Here is a 21,094-nt window from a genome sequence, read left to right on the forward strand (position 1 = left end):
TGGATCAGGACAAAAAGAGAGAGAATCTTTGTTCCTGAAACTTTCAGAGTCTCTTTCCACAGAGGGGACACATGTTGATGTAGAAGAGACATGAAGAAGAGGGGACACATGTTGATGTAGAAGAGACATGAAGAAGAGGGGACACATGTTGATGTGGAAGAGACATGAAGAAGAGGGGACACATGTTGATGTAGAAGAGACATGAAGAAGAGGGGACACATGTTGATGTAGAAGAGACATGAAGAAGAGGGGACACATGTTGATGTGGAAGAGACATGAAGAAGAGGGGACACATGTTGATGTAGAAGAGACATGAAGAAGAGGGGACACATGTTGATGTAGAAGAGACATGAAGAAGAGGGGACACATGTTGATGTAGAAGAGACATGAAGAAGAGGGGACACATGTTGATGTAGAAGAGACATGAAGAAGAGGGGACACATGTTGATGTAGAAGAGACATGAAGAAGAGGGGACACATGTTGATGTAGAAGAGACATGAAGAAGAGGGGACACATGTTGATGTAGAAGAGACATGAAGAAGAGGGGACACATGTTGATGTAGAAGAGACATGAAGAAGAGGGGACACATGTTGATGTAGAAGAGACATGAAGAAGAGGGGACACATGTTGATGTAGAAGAGACATGAAAAAGTGCATTTTGCATAATAGGTGACCTTTAAAACCTTTGAATCTTGAATGTAATGAAAGCTCTCCTCTGTCACCTGTATTGTTATCGAAGAACTGGATGTGCCGGTCCTCCTGAGCTGTGATGGTGATTGGCAGCGTGGGATGACTCAGCACTTTGTTGATCTTGCAGGGAGCCTCTGTGTGTGGGCGGACGTGAGAAGGACAGCATTAACATTTAAAACCCACAATCTTCAGTCCATCGGGGACTGAAAGCACTCTGAGAGAGACGGTGTTATCTCAAGGCTGCTGCAGGAAACACAGAGACTCAAAGCATCGAGGTAACACGCAGCAGGAGAGGGATTTTCACGGCAGAACAACGTAATATTACATTACATTACATGTCACTTGTTAGACGCTTTTATCCAAAGCGACTTACATACTCAATACTGTGGACAATCACCACAGGAGCAATTTGGGGTGAAGTGTCTTCAGGGACACAACGACATGCTGACTGCAGTGGGGTTTGAACCTGTGACCATCTGATCCCCACAGCACTGCGCCACACGCCTTATATATGTTGTTGAGCTGGTGTTTGTGGAACTATGTGGTTTTGTTTACAACCAAGAGACGTAGTAATGACATTACATTACATTTAGCTGACGCTTTTATCCAAAGCGACTTACAATTACCAATTACAGGGACATTAAGGGCTAAGTGCTAAGTGCCTTACTCAAGGGCACACTAGTGGTGGTGTTCCTGGCGGGATTTGAACTCACAACCTTCCGATCTTTAGCCCACCTCACTATCCATTAGACCATCACTATCCCATTAGGTATTACAGTTTCCCGAAATGAGTGTGGAGGTCACCCTGTGCATGGTCGTTTATTTGTTTTCTTTCTGTTCTGATTTTATGTAAAGCGTCTTTGAGCATTAGGAAAAGCGCTATAAAAATCCCATGTAGTGTTATTATTATTATTGTTATGATGTTACCTGGAGGTCCGGCAGAGTCCAGCTGCAGGACCAGCTGCTGCGTCTCCATGTTGAAGAGTCCGATGTGTCCGGTGCTGAAGGACGTCACCATGTGAGCCGAGTCGCTGCTCACCAGATCCACCGAGGTGGGCACTCCCAGCTCTGACACACACACACACACACACACACACACACACACACACACACACACACACACACACACACACACACACACACACACACACACACACACACACACACACACACACACACACACACACACACACACACACACACACACACACACACACACACACACACACACACACACACACACACACACACACACACACACACACACACACACACACACACACACACACACACACACACACACACACACACACACACACACACACACACACACACACACACACACACACACACACACACACACACACACACACACACACACACACACACACACACACACACACACACACACTATAGTTATTTATATATTTGTTTTATTTTTATTATTCAGAGTCTGTTGATGGGTCTTGTTTTATTTGAAAAAGCCAACCTTTAATGAAATATACATCAGCATGCTTCTAGGAAGTCATACTTTACAGTCTATAGTCTCCCTACTGTTTTAAACTATTGACTTGTATTCAATTCAATAAAGGGTCTTGAAGATGTTGTCTTGTTTTATCACATCGTATCGTACCTCCTCTCTCGTTGTAGACAGCGAGAGGCGGCGAGATGCTGGCGGCGTTCCACAGCCGGACCGTACCATCAGCCGAGCAGGAGAGGAGGCGCTGGTGGGCCGAGCTGTAGACCAGACCCCAAACTGAGTCTGAGTGACCGAGCAGCGCTCCCCGCAGGACAGACGGCTCTGCAGGACACATCAGAAAACACACACAATCAGAACCAGAAACAGGTTTATTACCAGGTAGGTTGACACGTACGAGGAATTTTACTTGATGTCGTGGTGCATACATACAAGTAAAACAGGGATCAAACATTACAAAATAACATCTTCTGCATCTGCTGTCATGCAGGCAGAGGTGGGGAGTAGTGGAGTACAAATACTTTGTTACTGTACTTAAGTACATTATTCTGGTATCAGTACTTTACTCCACTACTTCTTTTTCTGACGACTTGTTACTTTCTACTTCTTACATTTTGAACACAAATACCTGTACTTTCTACTTCTTACATTTTGAACCCAAATACCTGAACTTTCTACTTCTTCCATTTTGAACCCAAATACCTGTACTTTCTACTTCTTACATTTTGAACACAAATACCTGTACTTTCTACTTCTTACATGTTGAACACAAATACCTGTACTTTCTACTTCTTACATTTTGAACACAAATACCTGTACTTTCTACTTCTTACATTTTGAACCCAAATACCTGTACTTTCTACTTCTTACATGTTTAACACAAATACCTGTACTTTCTACTTCTTACATTTCCCAAACAGGCTGGTTCCTTTAGTTTGAATGTGTGTTTGGTGGCCTGATCATTATTATTTAGAGTCATTGCGTGCCTATTGATTTGAACACGATCCGTGTATCCATCATTTCCTGGTCTTCTCTAAAGAAGAGGGACCAATGAAAACGTTGTCATGTTGCCGTTGTTCAGCATGGAAACATTCATTAGCTAACAATGACATTATTGTTCTATTAATATAAAGGGAGGTCAGGTACTCTTTAAAACAGCTGCTAGTTATGGGTACTTTTTACTGAAGTACATTTCAAAGCCCTCTTTACTTTTACTTGAGTAAAGAAGTTTAGTCAGTACTTCTACTTTCACCAGAGTATTTTTAAACACGACTATCTGTACTTCTACTTGAGTAAAGGATGTGTGTACTTTTGCCATCTCTGCATGGAGGTAAATTACTGCTGGAGCGTACCATATGAGTCGTAGGGGTCGATGTTGGGGCTGGGGGTGTTCCAGCTCTGGATGGTACCGTCCACCCCCCCACTGAAGCACTGCTCTCCACTGGAGCTCATCGTGACGCACAACACCGCACCGCTGCACAGGGAGACGTTTTTATATTTGAATGAGATAGTTAATTTCTGTGGAGCATCATGAAATCAAATATCCAATAGAATAGATAGAATTGGAGGAGGAAACCCTCTTTAATTGTCACACATACATACATGCACACACAGCACACATTTGACCCCTGCATTTAACCCATTCTAGTAATAGGAGCCAGCTATTGCACAGCGCACAAACATGTCGTTATGAATAATATTAATGTAATTTTATTTAAAAGAATGAGATAAGTTGATGTACAAAATGAATATAAGAATGTCTCCAATGGTCCTTTACTTGAGTAAAAGCAGACATACCATAATCATAATTAAAAGTCCAAGATCAAAATTCAAAATGTATCTTCATTTTCTTTAAACTTCTGAATATTTTATATAAACAGTCTTGTGCTGATCTCAACAAGCCTGTTAATTAAGCTTTTTTTCAACAGGAAATATCAGTTTAGTGCAAAAACAAAAAGTGAAAAGGGATCTCACCTGTGAGCTCTGAATGTGTAGATAGGCTCCACGTCTAAAGCAGTACATCTGGAGGAAAAACAACCAGAACAGAGGTTATATTAACAGAAAACAAGACACATCTCACTGAAATATTTCATTATAAATCCAGAAATAAAGGTCTGTCTGTAGCCCTTTTCAGATTAAGGTAAGATAAGATAAGATGGAACTTTATTTATCCCCTCGGGGAAATTCAGGTTTTTTAGCAGCAGAGTGAAAATGTTCACACAAGGTACAAAATAAAGATAACATTGAATAAACATGTAAATAAATACTGATACTGAGGTAGATATGTACAGTACATGAATGCCTCATTCAGTGGTTTCCAAACTACGGCCCGGGGTCCATTTTGAATCGGCCAAAAATTCAAAAAAGTATAATGTAATACGGCCCACAAATGAAACTTGTGCTTGTCTTCTTCTTAAATATATATGTAAAAATCTATTACACAGTAGCATTCATGTGTTAATAAGCCCACTTTTCTAATAAATGCAGTCAGTTAAAGATGGAAACATGTTCTAACAAATCTTAGTTGATAAGAAAAAAGCCCAATGACTTATTAACATAACAAGCTTGACGTAGACACTTCATATTTCTCCTTATTGTCATCAATCTGAGGCTTCTGTTTTAAGGAATGAGCTACTGACTAAATAAATGAAACCATCTGGAGAGCTGGGATGTAGGCGGTTTTCTTCTTAAGGCATTTTCAAGTATCAAGCATCATTTACCTACATTTGATTAATTTAGCTAACTTATAACTGAACTCATGAGGCGATAAACCTCTAGTGAGTGGCCCAGACCTTCGTATATTTTTCTGTATGTGGCCCTCGTGAAAAAAGTTTGGACACCCCTGGCCTGAATGACATTGTAAAGTGTTGGGAAAATACTGAATGTACTCTTCCAATATCAGAGTAACATGATAACATCCCAACTGTAGCTGTGTACATGACAGGATGTACTGTATGATTACCTAGAAGAGCATCAGGACTGTTTTAGGCATATGATAGCTATGTGATTAACATGATGATTCAGCCTCTATTTAGCCTCTATTTAGCCTCTATTCAGCCTCTATTTAGCCTCTTTAGACATATGACAAGCATGATCATTTCTGACGTGGAGCTAATCTGAACTAAACATTGAATACTGCTTTCTATTCCTCCATCTTGTGACTGTGTAACTCCCTCTCTTGTATATCAGCATGTGAAGGACACTGTTCAGGAACTAGTTGATGCTCTGTATGTGATGACTACTTCCATTCTGGAGAGGATCAGAAATACATGGACCCTGAGATTGAAGCTCAAGCCGGTGACCAGTGATATTTAACATAAAGCCTCACTTCTTGGCGGGCGCCGTCTTCTGCAGGTTCCACAGTTTGAGCGTGTGGTCCTCGGAGGCCGTGACGAGCACCGGCTCCACGGGGTGGAAAGCCAGACCTCGCACGGAGTCGAAGTGACTCCTCAGGGTGAACTTCGGGTTCCACGTCTTCCTCAGAGCGTCTTTGTTGTTGGTGATCTGAGGGAGGAGGGAGGAGGGGGGAGGGGGGTCTAATTTACACTCTAGTCTCAAGATTCAAAGGTTTTATTGTCATATGCACAAAGCTAAAGTGTAGAAATGGCAATGAAATTCTTCTGACCTGAGCTCCTCCAACAATCCAACATATATCATAAAATACAAGCATTTGTGGAATGAGCAGCAGAGCGGAGTATGTGGGGTGCGTCCATGAAACATGTGACATATCTCCTCTGCCAATGCCAAGCAGCTCCTTCCTCACAAATGTGGCCTCACTTTTCTGTCTCTTATCTACTGTAAACTGTTTTACTTTGTACTCACGTCATACGCCAGGCTGTCGGCCTCGTTGGCGACCGTCAGTCCGGCCAGTTCTCCCAGTCCCAGCTCGTTGGAGACCGCCTCGTCCACTCGGCCCATTATGAAGGACTTCCCAGGAGACGGCAGGAAAGTCATCGCTTCTACGGAGACAAAACAGACACCTGGGTTCAAAGGTCACCTATTATGCAAAGTCCACTTTTCATGTCTTTTATACATCAACATGTGTTCCCTCTGTGTAAAGAGATTCTGAGAGTTTCAGGAAAACTTTTTGTCCTGATCCATTTATATAAAAACCTGTCTGAAAATGAGCTGATCAGATTTTGGCCACTTTATGATGTCATAACGATTTTTTTGGCTTGTGTAACCATTAGCCAATCAGCTTTCAAGGTAACCCCCTGCTGTTGTCCCCGGCCAGATGATAATGGACACCCTTAAAATCACAATATATCAACAGCATTAGTTATAGCTAAGATGCATATACAACATAAACCAGGTTTAGTAAGGTAGGTTACCATCTTCAGAGCGTCCCACTTCCTGTTCGTTGAGTCTGGGAACAGTGGGGCGGGAGGGGGGGGTGACGGGCGGCTGCATGGAGGGATGGTCCTCCGCGTCCCGAAGGTTAGCCAACATGTCCTGAAGCTTAGAGCGGTTCGGTCCTGGAGGAGGACGGGAAGGAGGAGGGAGACAAAAATCAGACGAGGAAACTAACATGGAGTCAGAAGGAGACGGAGAGACGGTGAACAGAAAGGGGAGGTTTGGGAGAGAGAGAGAGAGGTGAAAAGCAGACATTAGTGAAAAGTGAAAGCGATAGAAAGGTTAATATTGTTGTAAGAAAGACAGTTAAATCTGAATTGCACAGCATGAAGGAGGGATGATGCAGAGGGTCGAACAGAAAAGATGAAGCAAATAAAACCACAGAAACAAACTATTGTATTTAATGGTTTTGACGAATACTATTTAACGTTGTAGTGCGCCAATTGCAAGTCAGTTTTAGATATTCTGTATGCTACAGGTTTAAAATAAGAAGTGCAGTACTGCATTATGTAATAAACTGTACCATATTTGCTTCGGAGATGAAAAAGGGTAGAAGTATAAAGTCATCATAACATCGAAATACTCAAGTAAAAGCACTATTACCTCAAAATTGAAAGGTATCCGAACATTTATTACTAAAAAATAAGAAATAAAACACATTTCCAGAGAAACAAAGTGACAGGAAACAGAAAAAATAAGAATCTCTGTATAAAAAGTGGAACAGATGAAATGAACCAGCTGCTGTTTTGTGAACTGCCTCAACACAAAGACATGAACAACAATCCGGATACGAAGAGATGCACTGACAATGACATCCATATTTGATATTATCATAATTCATCAATATCAGAAAACTGCACGACGGATGAATGTCAAGAACATCATCCATTTTGTAAAAGCCCCTCACTGTTTGCACACACAGAGGATGACTGATGCTGCACTCATCGCACTACAATGAATCAGAGTGAAAGATAAGACTTGTACTGTATATGATAATGGCAGCATGAATGTGATGTTTAAAATCAGTGCATCGCTTTAGGACTTTTGAGAACAGTGAGGGGATCTTCAGAACATTAAATTAGAAAATATAAAGAAGTGACGATAAGGAAAGAAGAAGAAAAACAAAGGAGACAAAACTAAACAAGAAGAGGACAAAGAGACACAGACGAGAGGAGAAGAGAGGGACATATAAAACCTTTTAAACACTAAATCTCTGAGAGAAAGGGACGGAGAGACACTGAGGCAAAGCAGAGACAGGTTTTTAGGATTAAAGGGTTGTAGTGACGGTAAAGCAGAATATAGGTTTTGGTTTACTTAAACATTGAGGTATTGTAGCTGACAGTCTCGTACAGACTTTAAACGGTCTATTCTCTAACAATGATATGCCAGATTTATGTTTTCTAAACAAAGAAAGTGGTTTGCTAAAAATCACCAAGAGATTGACGGTTATAACGTCAGTCAGCAAAACATCTAACTAACTGTGCAACCCTGTACGAAGTGTAAAGTGTTGAAGGAGCATTGATGTGTCAAAATGTGAGTTAATTGGTGTGGGTCTGCAGATACTGATGAAGTAAGAAGCTGATTTGATGTTTGTCATTAGCACAGTTAAACCCTGACAGAGTGAGGGGGGGGGAAAACATAAAAACAAAGTGAGATAATGGAACAAATACGAATAAAAGCATGAAGAGGGGGGGGGGGGTAAACTGGGTGCAGGACTCACTCTTTATGCCCTTCTTGCCCTTGCGCTCCTTCCTGTACTGCTCCTTCAGCTGAGCGATCAGACCCTGGTCCACGTCCCAGGCCAGATCCCCCGGAGAGGAGGGGTCATCCTTCTCTGCAGGAACAACGGTTACACACTTAGTACACACTAAACTCAGCTGTCTGATTGTGAGATAAATACACATTAACAACGAACAGAAACCCAGAAGAAAAACCTGCGGCTGAACCACTTGTTCCCTTCCCACATCTCCCCTCTCCCCTTTTAAAGGTCTCCTATTATACTCTTTGTAGGCATATATTATGGGTCTCAGATATACAAAAATATATAAAAAACATGTCTATGAAGTGTTTTGCTCAAAGTACCAAACAGATCATGCATTTTAGACATCCCTCATACCCCTCTATTTCAGCCCTGTTAGAGAAGTGCTGATTCTGGGTCAGTAGCTTAAAAAAAAAAAAAAAAATTATTATTTCTGAAACAGTATGGAGCTCAAAGGCTTTCTCTCTTGCCGGTTATACCACAAGGCAGTGGCGGTTCTAGAACATTTTACATGGGGTGGCAACGGGGGGGCAAGAGGTCATGCCAGGGTGGCATGGGAGGGCGGACAGTACGTGGTATTTTATACTTTATATATAACCTATTTATTGTTAAATCATGCCCTAACACAAGTTCTTAATGCACAAGAGAAACAAGGTGTTCAGACAAACAAACTAAAATATAATATAAAACAGCTCAATACTCATGATACCCTAGAACTCTGTTTACTGTAAGTACAGTCAAAGTACTTAGTTATAATTAAGTACACAAATGACATCACCCATCTCTCCCAGCAACTCATTTCAATAAATATTTCTCAATACTAAGAGCCGCTAGATTGTGCTGCTGTGATGGAATATGTAAGGAGAATAAGAACATACCATGTGGTCCAGCTGGAGTCTCATCTGCCTCCTGATCCCTGCCTCTGGCCCTCTTTCTGACACTTCATCTTTATTCCTCACATACATTTCTTCTTCTTCTTCACTAATGTCTTCATCTCCTCCTCTTCCTCCTGCTCTGACCCTCCTGGTCTCTTCATCTCTTTTCCTTTTCCTCTTTCTGTTCATCCTCATCACTTCTCAGATATGTCTTTGTGTTGTTGTTGAATCACTCCAGCTACTCTGGCCTGCAAGAGTCTACTTGTGAAAAGCACTGGTACAAATGCGTGTATAACTTTACACGTTAGGGCCATGTAGCTAATAAGTAGCTGATAAGTAGCATAATAAATATAACATCAGAAAGTATTTATCAAACGCACACAGGCAGCTGTGTTTAGACCCAGTTTGACGGTAAAGGATGTATCCTGGTTTAATCTATCTGGCCTCATTTCTGTGATGTGTAATATACGTGGATTTAATAGTACCGCATAGTTTAGCAAATAAAGTGATTGATCTCCCAGCTAGCGCTGTCTGCGTAGTATTTTGTAACGTAACGTCCCAAACAGCTCCCGTCTGTTAAACGCTATCGATTCAAACGGCAGCGTTTTATTCATATTTTGTTTCAAGCTCTCGTCCTTAGTAAAAACAAAACTAGTGGAAGGGGAAATGCTCCCAGGGGAAGCTGATCCACCTTCAGGGTGGGTAGGTTTGTTTCTCCTCTCTCTGTGAACGCCGCTCCGCAGTTTAATGCAGGGCCGTAGCTACGTTTTTAAAGGGCCTAAAATTATATTTAAAATTATTCACTTTTAATGAATGAACGGCTTGTTTCGTTGCTTGAGAAGCTTGTGGCCATAGTGTAGGTTTGTTTCTACAAGTACAGTTTTAGGGACACAAAAGTTAGGGGGGCAGCTGGGGGGGAAAGGATCTACAGTGGGGGGGCAGCTGCCCCCCCTTTCCCCCCTGTAGATCCGCCCCTGCCACAAGGTGAGTTCCTTTTTATTTCCTGCTTCTTCACACACATGCTCTCCAGTACAGGTTAGCTCTGAGTGTTAGCAATGCTAATGTAAACACCGACCATATTACGTCCAAAACACGTCGCGCATTGTTTCCGATAGCAACGTTTCTGATAGGGCCGTGGGTCCACATTTCCGATATTACGTCATATCGGACACAAATCTGGATCAGCTCCGTTGTTCCGCCGTTTTTAGAGATTTGAGTACGGAGGAAAAGAGAGAGGGTTTTATTTTCTGACACTTTGTGAGTTCCCTGACACACCGGGGACACATATTGATGTATACAAAGATATCAAAAAGTGCATTTTGCATGATAGGAGAACTTTAATACCTAAACTCAACCTCAGATTATGAGATAAATACACATTAACAAAGACACCCTGAAGAAAAACCTGCTGCTGAACCACTTGTTCCCTAGCCACTACGGACAGTTATTTCCACTTCTGTTATATATTTGCATTGTTGTCATATATTCATCCATTTCAGTCACCAAACTTACATCCGTGTCCTGCTCAAATTTGTGTGAAGACTACTATTTTTATATATTTATTGTTGTATATATTTGAATATGTTCTAGGTGAGAAACTGCATTTTGTTCTCCCTGTTTGCATCACACACGCAGAGATAATAAAGTTGACTTTGACTTTCAATTCTTAAACTTTCAGCAGCTTGTTTTTCTTTATTTGCTGAAGTTACTCTCCTTTACCATCAGTGGCCTAAGTGAGCAGTCAAAGTATCTGTCAGAGTATTACAAAAGAAATATTGAAAATAGATTTAGCTGCTGTCACTCCAGTGAAAGGGTTTGCCTTCAACTCCTCCTGAGAGCTGAAATGGTGATACAAATAAAGTGCAGATGTGGGTCCAGGAGAAGATTCAAAGATGAAACACTTGCAGGAAACACTGAGGGGAGAGTCTGTAACAATGACCGTGATATCTGTTAGACAAGGAAAGGGTCTCATCTTTGCGTTTCATAATGCTACCGAACACAGAGAGGGTTTCTAACCAGATGGCTCCATCCCCTCCAAACAACAGCGTGATGCTTTCCGAGCTCAAAATAAAATATAAATACGGAGAAGTCTGCAGAGATCGTTCCTCTCGTGGCTTCATCGCCTCATGACTCAGCTCTCCTTTACAACTCTCTGGACTGTGAAGTTGTTGAATCACTTTCTGCGTGGGGATGCTTTCTGTCGCTGGACTGATCAGAGTGAATGCGTTGCTAAGAGACAGTAAAAAAAAAGAAAAGGGATTTGGTGTGATGTGCGGGGGCTGCCGGGTCGCCAGCTGCAAACTTGATTTTGTTCAGAAAGTTTTATAAATATAGACAGGAAATGCGTCAGTGAAGGAGGTTTGTGTTTTCTACATGAACCAGTTTGATCTGATGTAAAAATAACGGGCAGAATATTCATGTAAATTGTAAATGGACTGTACTTGCCATGCCGGTGTAAACGTCGCTGCTTTTATTTTGTTGTTTTTATTTGTTTTTGTTGTTTTGTTTCAACCATTTTACATATATATATATATATGTATATATGTAAGTACAGTCCATCGCAGTCACAGTCACCGATGTAGATTTTTAACATTGATTTGTACTACAACTACAACGATTTCAGGTTCAAACTGATATTTTTCGTGTTTTTCAATCAGCCGTACTCACTCAATTCACGTTTTTTTTATTGGTGCTTTGAAGTAAGCTGTGAATAAAAGTCATGAGGGGAAAATATAAATTATCGTGGTGGCTGCAGGACGTTGATACAACCTTTTATTTTACGACTTACTGTAGAAGGTCTTCAGGTTTATACTGGGGCTTTGTCATGTTTTTCTATCAGCTGTTTCCATGCAGTTTGACACTTTTTTAAGTGATGCATTGAATCAAGCCCCGTAAAAGAAAACATTAAAGTGGACCTATCATGCTATATTTTAATAATATAGTATAGGACCATACCTATATAAGGCATATTTATACTTTTTTTTTTCAAAATACCAAACAGATCATGCATTTTAGCCATGCCTCATTTTGCTCAATTTGACAATTTCTAGCAAGGGCTGATTCTGTGAGAACAGCACCACCTACAGGCCTGGCATATGTACTACAGCGTCTCCAGCGCTTTCGAACGGCAATGGCCGTGGCTGTCTCCTCCTGATAGGTGGAGAGTTGGCCCAATAGCCGTAGCGCCACTGTCCTGACGTCAGGACAGTGTTCAGTGTTTTTATCAGATCCGTTGCAGCCCCTTTTTTAGAGATTTGGGTATGGAGGAAAATAGAGAGGGTTGTGTTTTCTGACACTTGGTGAGTTCCCTGGAACACCGGGGACACATATTCATGTATACAAGACGTACAAAAGTGCATTTTGCATGATAGGTCCCCTTTAATTTTAAATTAATAGAGTCAAATGAAGATTATTATGGTGGCTGTGCCCAAGTTTAAATGTGTTTTGTGTGGGTTTTCATTCTAGATCAAGTTGGATTAGGAAACCTTTTGAGATCTGACTTTAATCTCAGAAAAAAAAGCACTTTTGGTCAGAACTAAAAAATTGTTCACCACTAACCCTCCACTGTAACACAGATGAATAGCAGGATATTTATTTATATTGATAAAAAGTTATTCTTTTACTAAGAACAACTGCATACACGGCATTTTACACTTTTTCATTTGGTGCCTTGAAGTAAACTCTGGAAAAAAGACAGAGATTTCAGATTCAAATTGTCAAATTCAGATTATCATGGTGGCTCTTCCCAATGTCTTCTTGACTTCATTTACAACCGTAAACTGAAACCTGCAGACGTTTAGTTTAAAGGAATCTGCACACTCACATTTTTCCACATGGCTTTTGATTGATAACTCTTTTACAACGTTTTAAGAGTCTTATTGTTTTTTGTATTGGTGCTTTGAAGAAAACTCTGGAATAAAAGACATGAGTGTCAAATTGTAATTAGCGTGGAGGCTGCAGGATAATCATGTAGATTTTTAACGTTGGTAAAACGTTTTCTTTACGAATGAGAAGATTTCAGGTTTATACTAGGGATGGGAATTTGAAAGCAAATGTATATTCGAATATTCGACCCCCCAAAAAACGGTTAACCGATTAACCGAAATGTACATATCCTATAAAAAAAAAAAAAGCGGGATTTTTTTTTTTACAAAAAATAAATAAAAATTGTCAAATGTATTGAACTGGTGATCACAGTTTGAACAGTTGACAGCTATAGGCCTACAGCTTTCATGCTTAAAACATAACTTGGTTTTTAAATGAAAGAGGGATCATACACGAACAACATAACGGGTTAGGGTAACGTAACCCTATCACAACAGAGATCAACAAGCTGTAACAGGGCCTCTGCACAGAATGCAGCTATTCAATACTCATTCTTGTTTAAGAATATGAGCATGTCTACTCAGGGGAGAGGCGGGTGCGGAGACGATTCACAATCAGGCCAGCTGTAGAGAAGACCCTCTCAGCTGGAATGTGGGCATAAGATGAGGTTTGAGTCTGCGTGAGCTGCGTGTAGGGAGGGGCTTTAGGGCCATGTCATTAGCTAGAACTAGATCTGATGGATTTGGACAGAAACGCGAGTGAAGTATAACTGGAAGTGAGAGAGAGAGATCAGCACCTGCAGCTCTGCCCGCTGTGAGGGACCGGTGAGCGGAGCAAAACACACCTTTAGACCTAACACACTTAGCTATGGCACTGTCGTATACATTGAATTATTCCATTTGATAATATGTAATCAACTTAGGCACCCCTCCCAAAAAATAAATACAAATAAAATAAAATTACAATAAAAATATTCATAACTCATATTCGAATACCTGAATAATTTCCAATATTCGATTCATCGTTCCCATCCCTACAGTAGTTTATACGGGTGCTTTTTCCTGTTTTTCAATCAGATGTAAACACTCAATTTATTCTTTTTTATTGGTACATTGAAGTAGTAAGTCACTCTGGAAAATAAAACATTAATAAATTAATACAAAAAAAGAGTGAAATTCAGATAATCATGGTGGCTCTTCCCATGTTCAAATGTCTTCTTGACGTAAACTGAAACCTGCAGACGTACAGTTTAAAGCAGGGGTGTCCAAACTTTGAGGGCCACATACAGAAAAATATACGAAGGGCTGGGCCGCTCACTAGAGGTTTACTGCTTCATAAGCTCAGTTATAAGTTGGAAAAGTCAATCCAAAGTAGGTAAATTACTCTTGATACTTGAAATTGCTGTAAGACAAAAACAGCTCACAGCTCTGAGACTGAATTTATTTGAAAATTGGGCCTATTAACACATGAATACTGTGTAATATATATATTTAAGAAGTACAATATAAGACAAGCAGAAGTTTATTATACTTAAGTCATTATACTTTTGTTATTTGCTGAGTGTTGGCCGATTCAAAATAGTTTGCACACCCCTGGTTTAAAGGAATTTACACACCCACATTTCTCTACATTGCTATTGGTTGAATATGCTTTTTACAGTTTGATTTTAAGTCTCACCCCACTCTCCACTGTCCTCTCCGCTCCTGGACTCAGTCGATCCGTCCAACTCGTCGGGACTCGCCAAGAAATCGAAGCCCTTCAGAGCCTCCTCCGTGTCGGGGTCGTCGCTGAGGTCAGAGGTCGTGGAGGAAGGCGTAGACGAATGCTTCTTCCTCACCATCTGTTAGGAGTTACACAGATGAGGAAGACTCAAAATATGTCTCTTTCTGCTGACAACATCCCAACAGGAAATGAAACCGCAGGTCACCACCGTCTCCTTTCTGCAGCTTGAAGCAGTTTCAGGAATGTCTTGAGGAGCCAGAGATAGTTTGAATATTTTCACTAAGGTGGAATGATGAAGCCTTAAATCCTCTGTATCTTGTTAGTAAAATACATGTATGCTCACATATACCATAATCATACCTGAGACCAGAGATGATAAAAGTACACACATCATTTACTCAAGTAGAAGTACAGATAATTGTGTTTAAAAATACTCTGGTAAAAGTAGAAGTACTGACTAAACTTCTTTACTCAAGTCAAAGTAAAGAGGGCTTTGAAATGTACTGAAGTAAAAAGTACCCATAACTAGCAGCTGTTTTAAAGAGTACCTGACCTCCCTTTATATTAATAGAACAATAATGTCATTGTTAGCTAATGAATGTTTCCATGCTGAACAACGGCAACATGACAACGTTTTCATTGGTCCCTCTTCTTTAGAGAAGACCAGGAAATGATGGATACACGGATCGTGTTCAAATCAATAGGCACGCAATGACTCTAAATAATAATGATCACGCCACCAAACACACATTCAAACTAAAGGAACCAGCCTGTTTGGAAAATGTAAGAAGTAGAAAGTACAGGTATTTGTGTTCAAAATGTAAGAAGTAGAAAGTACAGGTATTTGTGTTCAACATGTAAGAAGTAGAAAGTACAGGTATTTATGTTCAAAATGTAAGAAGCCAAAGTAAAAAGTCGTCAGAAAAATAAGTAGTGGAGAAAAGTACTGATACCAGAAAAATGTACTTAAGTACATTAATGAAGTATTTGTACTCCACTACTTCCCACCTCTGCCTGTGACAAAGACAATGCATTAAGTACTGCATTTAAAGGGGACCTGTCATGCAAAATGCACGTCTTTTATACATGAATATGTGTCCCCGGTGTTCCAGGGAACTCACCAAGTGTCAGAAAACACAACCCTCTCTATTTTCCTCCATACCCAAATCTCTAAAAAAGGGGCTGCAACGGATCTGATACAAACTGATCCAGATTTGAACACTGTCCTGACGTCAGGACGGTGGCGCTACGGCTATTGGGCCAACTCCACCAATCAGGAGGAGACAGCCACGGACATTGCCGTTCGAAAGCCCTGGAGACGATGTAGTACATATGCCAGGCCTGTAGGTGGTGCTGTTCTCACAGAATCAGCCCTTGCAAAACAGATCTAAACATTTTCAAATTGAGCAAAATGAGGCATGGCTAAAATGCATGATCTGTTTGGTATTTTGAAAAAAAAAAAATTATAAATATGCCTTATATAGGTATGGTCCTACACTATATTATTCAAATATAGCATGATAGGTCCACTTTAAGTACACATTTTAGGTATCTGTATTCCCATTTCCTTCAACCTCATACTACGGTTAACTCCACTACAGACGTCTGACAGCTTTTCATCCCCTTCCTGTACAGTGAAGATCCTTTATCTCCAGATGTGTTGATTTTTGTGATAAACTGAAGAATAAGGTGTTCCTTATGTGTTGAGAGAATGACCTTCTCAGGGTAAATCAACTCTTTTAAAGCTTTTTGGATATACTTGAAAATGCATCGTCACAAAGTTGAAAACTTTATTCTGAGAAACTCAATACTTTTTTTAGACTTTTGACATGTTTTCCCACTGGGTGGTGAGGCTGCACACACATAATGATTTTACAGAATGTTACGCATTGCTGTAATTTAAACTACCCAACAGTATATATACGGTCTACTGTATATTTTCTACTTTTTAATGCTGCTTTCATTCTATTTTGAGATGTTTAAATTCTAGTATTGTTTATTTCTACTCTTCAATATCTACTTATGTGCAATGCCTTGTTTTGTTGTGTTGTGTTTGAAGCTGCTGCAATGCAAACATTCCCCAATTTGGGATCAATAAAGTAACTCTTATCTTATCTTATAGGAGTTCAAATAATCTCAACGTACATACACATCGATGCCAATATGAATCCCAAATCATCATATTCTGTATAACAGTAAAACACTGACAGGGAACATTTAACTGCACAGTGAGTACTTGAACTTACTTGAAGTACATTCCCCTGATAATACTCACATGATTTGACTAAAGTAAGGTTTTAAATGCAGGCCTTTCACCTGTAGTGGACGGTTAGGGATCTGAATACCTCCTCCACAACTTTACCAAGAGCTGTGATTTGCTGAAAGGTAACAGAATACATTTGACAGAAGTGTGTAAATGTCTTACTGTGGCCATGTTTAAGATGGTCTTGTCCCTCCCTTCGCTGTCTTCCTCATCATCATCGTCGCTGAATTCTGCTGCAGCGCTCTCGATGAATTTAAAGGCCTCCAACACCGTGGCCGAGTCCGACATGTCAGGTTTACTGGAAGAAGAGAGAGAGAGTAAAGAGAGGAGGTTAGTCTGGTAATAAAACAAGACAATTGCTACCATCTAATCGGAGACACAATAAAGTCAGACTGAAGCATCCTTTGTGCTCCAGTCAATCCTCTCAGTAAATACTGAGCTGAATCCGGATCAAATGCACGCTGAAGGCTCTTTGAGCAGCTTTTCTCTCACTGATTTTGATGTTATGTTAAATGTTTGTTGTTGTGATATTTGTCTATGTTGATGTTACACATGGAGCTGCTGTGATGCAAGTTACATTTCAGACTTGATCTGAAACAGTATTAAAGGTCCCCTATTATACTGTTTTTCATCAATATATTATAGGTCTCAGATATATACTAAACATGTCTCTGATTGGCTGAAACACCAAACAGATCATTGCAGCATCCCATAATCCCCTCTTTCAGAGTCTCTTTCCACAGAGCGGACACATGTTGATGTAGAAGAGACATGAAGAAGAGCGGACACATGTTGATGTAGAAGAGACATGAAGAAGAGGGGACACATGTTGATGTAGAAGAGACATGAAGAAGAGGGGACACATGTTGATGTAGAAGAGACATGAAGAAGAGGGGACACATGTTGATGTAGAAGAGACATGAAGAAGAGGGGACACATGTTGATGTAGAAGAGACATGAAGAAGTGGATTTTGCATAATAGGCGACCTTTAATGTATTGTCGTATCGTATGGTAATACAAACTGGGATTTTTTGGAGGGTAACATAAACAGTTTCCTCTCCTACCTGACCATGCCGCTGTCCTTCATGGAGGACGGCTCGGTGCCGTTGACCATGTGTTCGGCTTTGTTCTCTGAAGGGTTGTCTCCTGAGTCTCCGGTCAGACCGAGCAGCGATCTCACTCTCTGAGACTTCACATCCAGGATGGTGTCCGTGTAGCCGACCTCCTGCAGGTATCTGAGGGGGAGACGGAGACAAGAGAAAGGTCAGAGGAGAACCAGGAGTTCATGTGAAAAGTCAAAGTCAAAGTCAACTTTATTGTCAATCTTTCAGTTTGTGTTTACAAACAGAGAGATCGTAAAATACTGTCTTCCACAATCCCGAATACAAAAACAAATATAAACTTAACACAAAAAGTAAGGACATTTGTGTTTGGTAGATTATTTCTTTGGCAGATGAGATTTGTCACATTTTTCATGGGCGCACCCCACATACTCAGCTCTGCTGCTCATCCCACAAATGCTTGTTCCTCACAAGTGTGGCACCATTGGAAAGGTAAGAAAACAGGCTTTCCAACGGTATAAGGTGTATTGCCAACAACCATTGTTACAACAAAGAAATCCTCTACCAAACACAAATTTCCTAACTTTTGGTGTTAAGCTTATACAAAAATATGTATGCAAATATGTGTATACCTATATATACACAATCAAAAGACACATTTATACATATGCACACATTAAGACCTAAATAAAAGCACAACAATCAATATATACAAAATAACAGTCACTTCAATATCTTTGAGAATGTACATTAGTGCAAGACTGTCCGTAGCAGCGTAAAAGAAAGTGTCTGGAGCTGGATTTGAGTAAATGGACTGTACTTATATAGCGCTTTATCCAGTCTTTACGACCCCTCAAAGCGCTTTACATACTACGAGTGTGTGTGTGTGTGTGTGTGTGTGTGTGTGTGTGTGTGTGTGTGTGTGTGTGTGTGTTGTTAAAGTCCAGTGGGGGCAGGGGGGAAACAATTGAGGGACCTGTAAAAACCCATTGACCTTCTCTGACTCCTCCAGAGAGACACAAGACGGAGACAAGAGAAATGTCAGAGGAGAATCGGGAGAGGAAACAATCGAGGGTTAATCATCCTGTGATCAAACGGCCCAGTACTCGGACCTGTGAAAACCCATTGACCTTCTCCGACTTCTCCAGAGACTTTTATAAACGTCTGCCTCCCCATCCGCCCTCTCCATTCAGTTTCTCAGTCTCTTCCTGCAGCGCTGGTGCCGTGCTGTACCCGCTGAGCCTCACAACACAACAATCATCAATGGAGCAGCGTCTTTAAAGGGCCGTGCTACCACGTTTAGGAACTCGAGCACACTGTGTGTCCTCTGTGCAAAGCTGCAGCTCAGTCAGGGTTTAACAAGATGCAAAACGAGAACAAAAATGGAGAAAATACGGAATATTTGGCGAGAAAAGTCTAGTTTTCTTTTGCACAACTATCAATAACTGAGTGGCTGATTTCATTGACCTGTACCATTTCTTTAATTTTATAATTATTTAGCACTTTATTCGATGTTTAGACAAATACAACATAAGTTTGGTCTGATTTGGATGTAAGGTGTCAGAACAGCAACAGAGGAATAAAAGTGAAAACACAGCAGAGTATAGATACGGTCACACAGGGATAAGAATAAAAACAACAGTCTAAATAAAATGTAAAAAGTAAGAAATAAGATACAGTAACACGTCTATGTGCAGATGCAAGTAGGAAGGCATGGTTACAAATAATGCAATCCACAAATGTGATATACTGTTAATACTGAAAATACTTGCAAAGAAGTACAGATTACCCTTTAACTTGCATTATCCAATCAGAATCAAGCAAAGGTCCAAAAGAAGCTACTCGCTCAAAGGAACCTAATCTGTGTACTGTACCTTCACCCCGGGACACCTAGAGGACGACCTGGCTGACCTGAGAGCAGCGTTTAAGGGAGAGGTTTTATCCTCAGAGGACGGAGGTTTAATTCTGAATAACATGTAGTGTGTTTGTTCACAGAGAGAGAGAGAGAGAGAGGGGGGGTCTCTCTGTACCAGCCTCTCCGATCGCAGGAGGCCTCACACAATCCTCCATTCACTGACACACACACACACACACACACACACACACACACACACACACACACACACACACACACACACACACACACACACACACACACACACACACACACACACACACACACACACACACACACACACACACACACACACACACACACACACACACACACACACACACACACACACACACACACACACACACACACACACACACACACACACACACACACACACACACACACACACACACACACACACACACACACACACACACACACACACACACACACACACACACACACACACACACACACACACACACACACACACACACACACACACACGGCAAGGCAAGGCAAGGCAAGGCAAGTTTATTTATATAGCACCTTTCAACACAAGGCAATTCAAAGTGCTTTACAAAAATGGAAGACATTTTAAAAATGGCATTTAAAATCAGTCATTAAAAAGGAAAGATAATAAAATAAACATTAAAAGAAAAAATACATGGATAAAAGATAAAAGTTACAGTGCAGTTTAAGATGTGAATAGTTCAATTAAAAGCAGCGGCAAAAAGAAAAGTCTTCAGCCTGGATTTAAAAGTAGTAAGAGTTGCAGCGGACCTGCAGGTTTCTGGGAGTTTGTTCCAGATATTCGGAGCATAATAACTGAACGCTGCTTCTCCATGTTTAGTTCTGACTCTGGGGACAGAAAGCTGACCAGTCCCTGAAGACCTGAGAGATCTGGATGGTTCATAATTTAGCAGGAGGTCAGACATGTATTTTGGGCCTAAACCATTCAAAGCTGTAGACACACACACACACACACACACACACACACACACACACACACACACACACACACACACACACACACACACACACACACACACACACACACACACACACACACACACACACACACACACACACACACACACACACACCACACACACACACACACACACACACACACACACACACACACACACACACACACACACACACAC

General features: G+C 40.8%; 2 protein-coding genes across 2 annotated transcripts in view; both read right to left on the bottom strand.

Annotated features, from left to right (window-relative positions):
- LOC117481734 (E3 ubiquitin-protein ligase TRIM39-like) overlaps positions 1-21,094 on the bottom strand; it is a 937,572-nt gene that overhangs the window by 717,682 nt on the left and 198,796 nt on the right. The gene's annotated exons all lie outside the window — the stretch shown is intronic.
- The window catches only part of LOC117481728 (striatin-like), a 53,606-nt gene that overhangs the window by 3,627 nt on the left and 28,885 nt on the right, over positions 1-21,094 (bottom strand). Inside the window, exons 5-16 of the mRNA XM_034129585.1 lie at positions 18,032-18,202; positions 17,129-17,264; positions 14,659-14,821; positions 8,243-8,356; positions 6,501-6,644; positions 5,992-6,128; positions 5,498-5,673; positions 4,144-4,191; positions 3,522-3,643; positions 2,326-2,493; positions 1,620-1,760; positions 725-826 (exon numbers count right to left, since the gene is read on the bottom strand). Coding sequence (XP_033985476.1) covers positions 725-826; positions 1,620-1,760; positions 2,326-2,493; positions 3,522-3,643; positions 4,144-4,191; positions 5,498-5,673; positions 5,992-6,128; positions 6,501-6,644; positions 8,243-8,356; positions 14,659-14,821; positions 17,129-17,264; positions 18,032-18,202 — 1,622 coding nt within the window. The remainder of the gene's footprint in view (positions 1-724; positions 827-1,619; positions 1,761-2,325; positions 2,494-3,521; positions 3,644-4,143; positions 4,192-5,497; positions 5,674-5,991; positions 6,129-6,500; positions 6,645-8,242; positions 8,357-14,658; positions 14,822-17,128; positions 17,265-18,031; positions 18,203-21,094) is intronic.

This window comes from Trematomus bernacchii, unplaced genomic scaffold (assembly GCF_902827165.1).
Source record: "Trematomus bernacchii unplaced genomic scaffold, fTreBer1.1, whole genome shotgun sequence".
Lineage (NCBI taxonomy): Eukaryota > Metazoa > Chordata > Actinopteri > Perciformes > Nototheniidae > Trematomus > Trematomus bernacchii.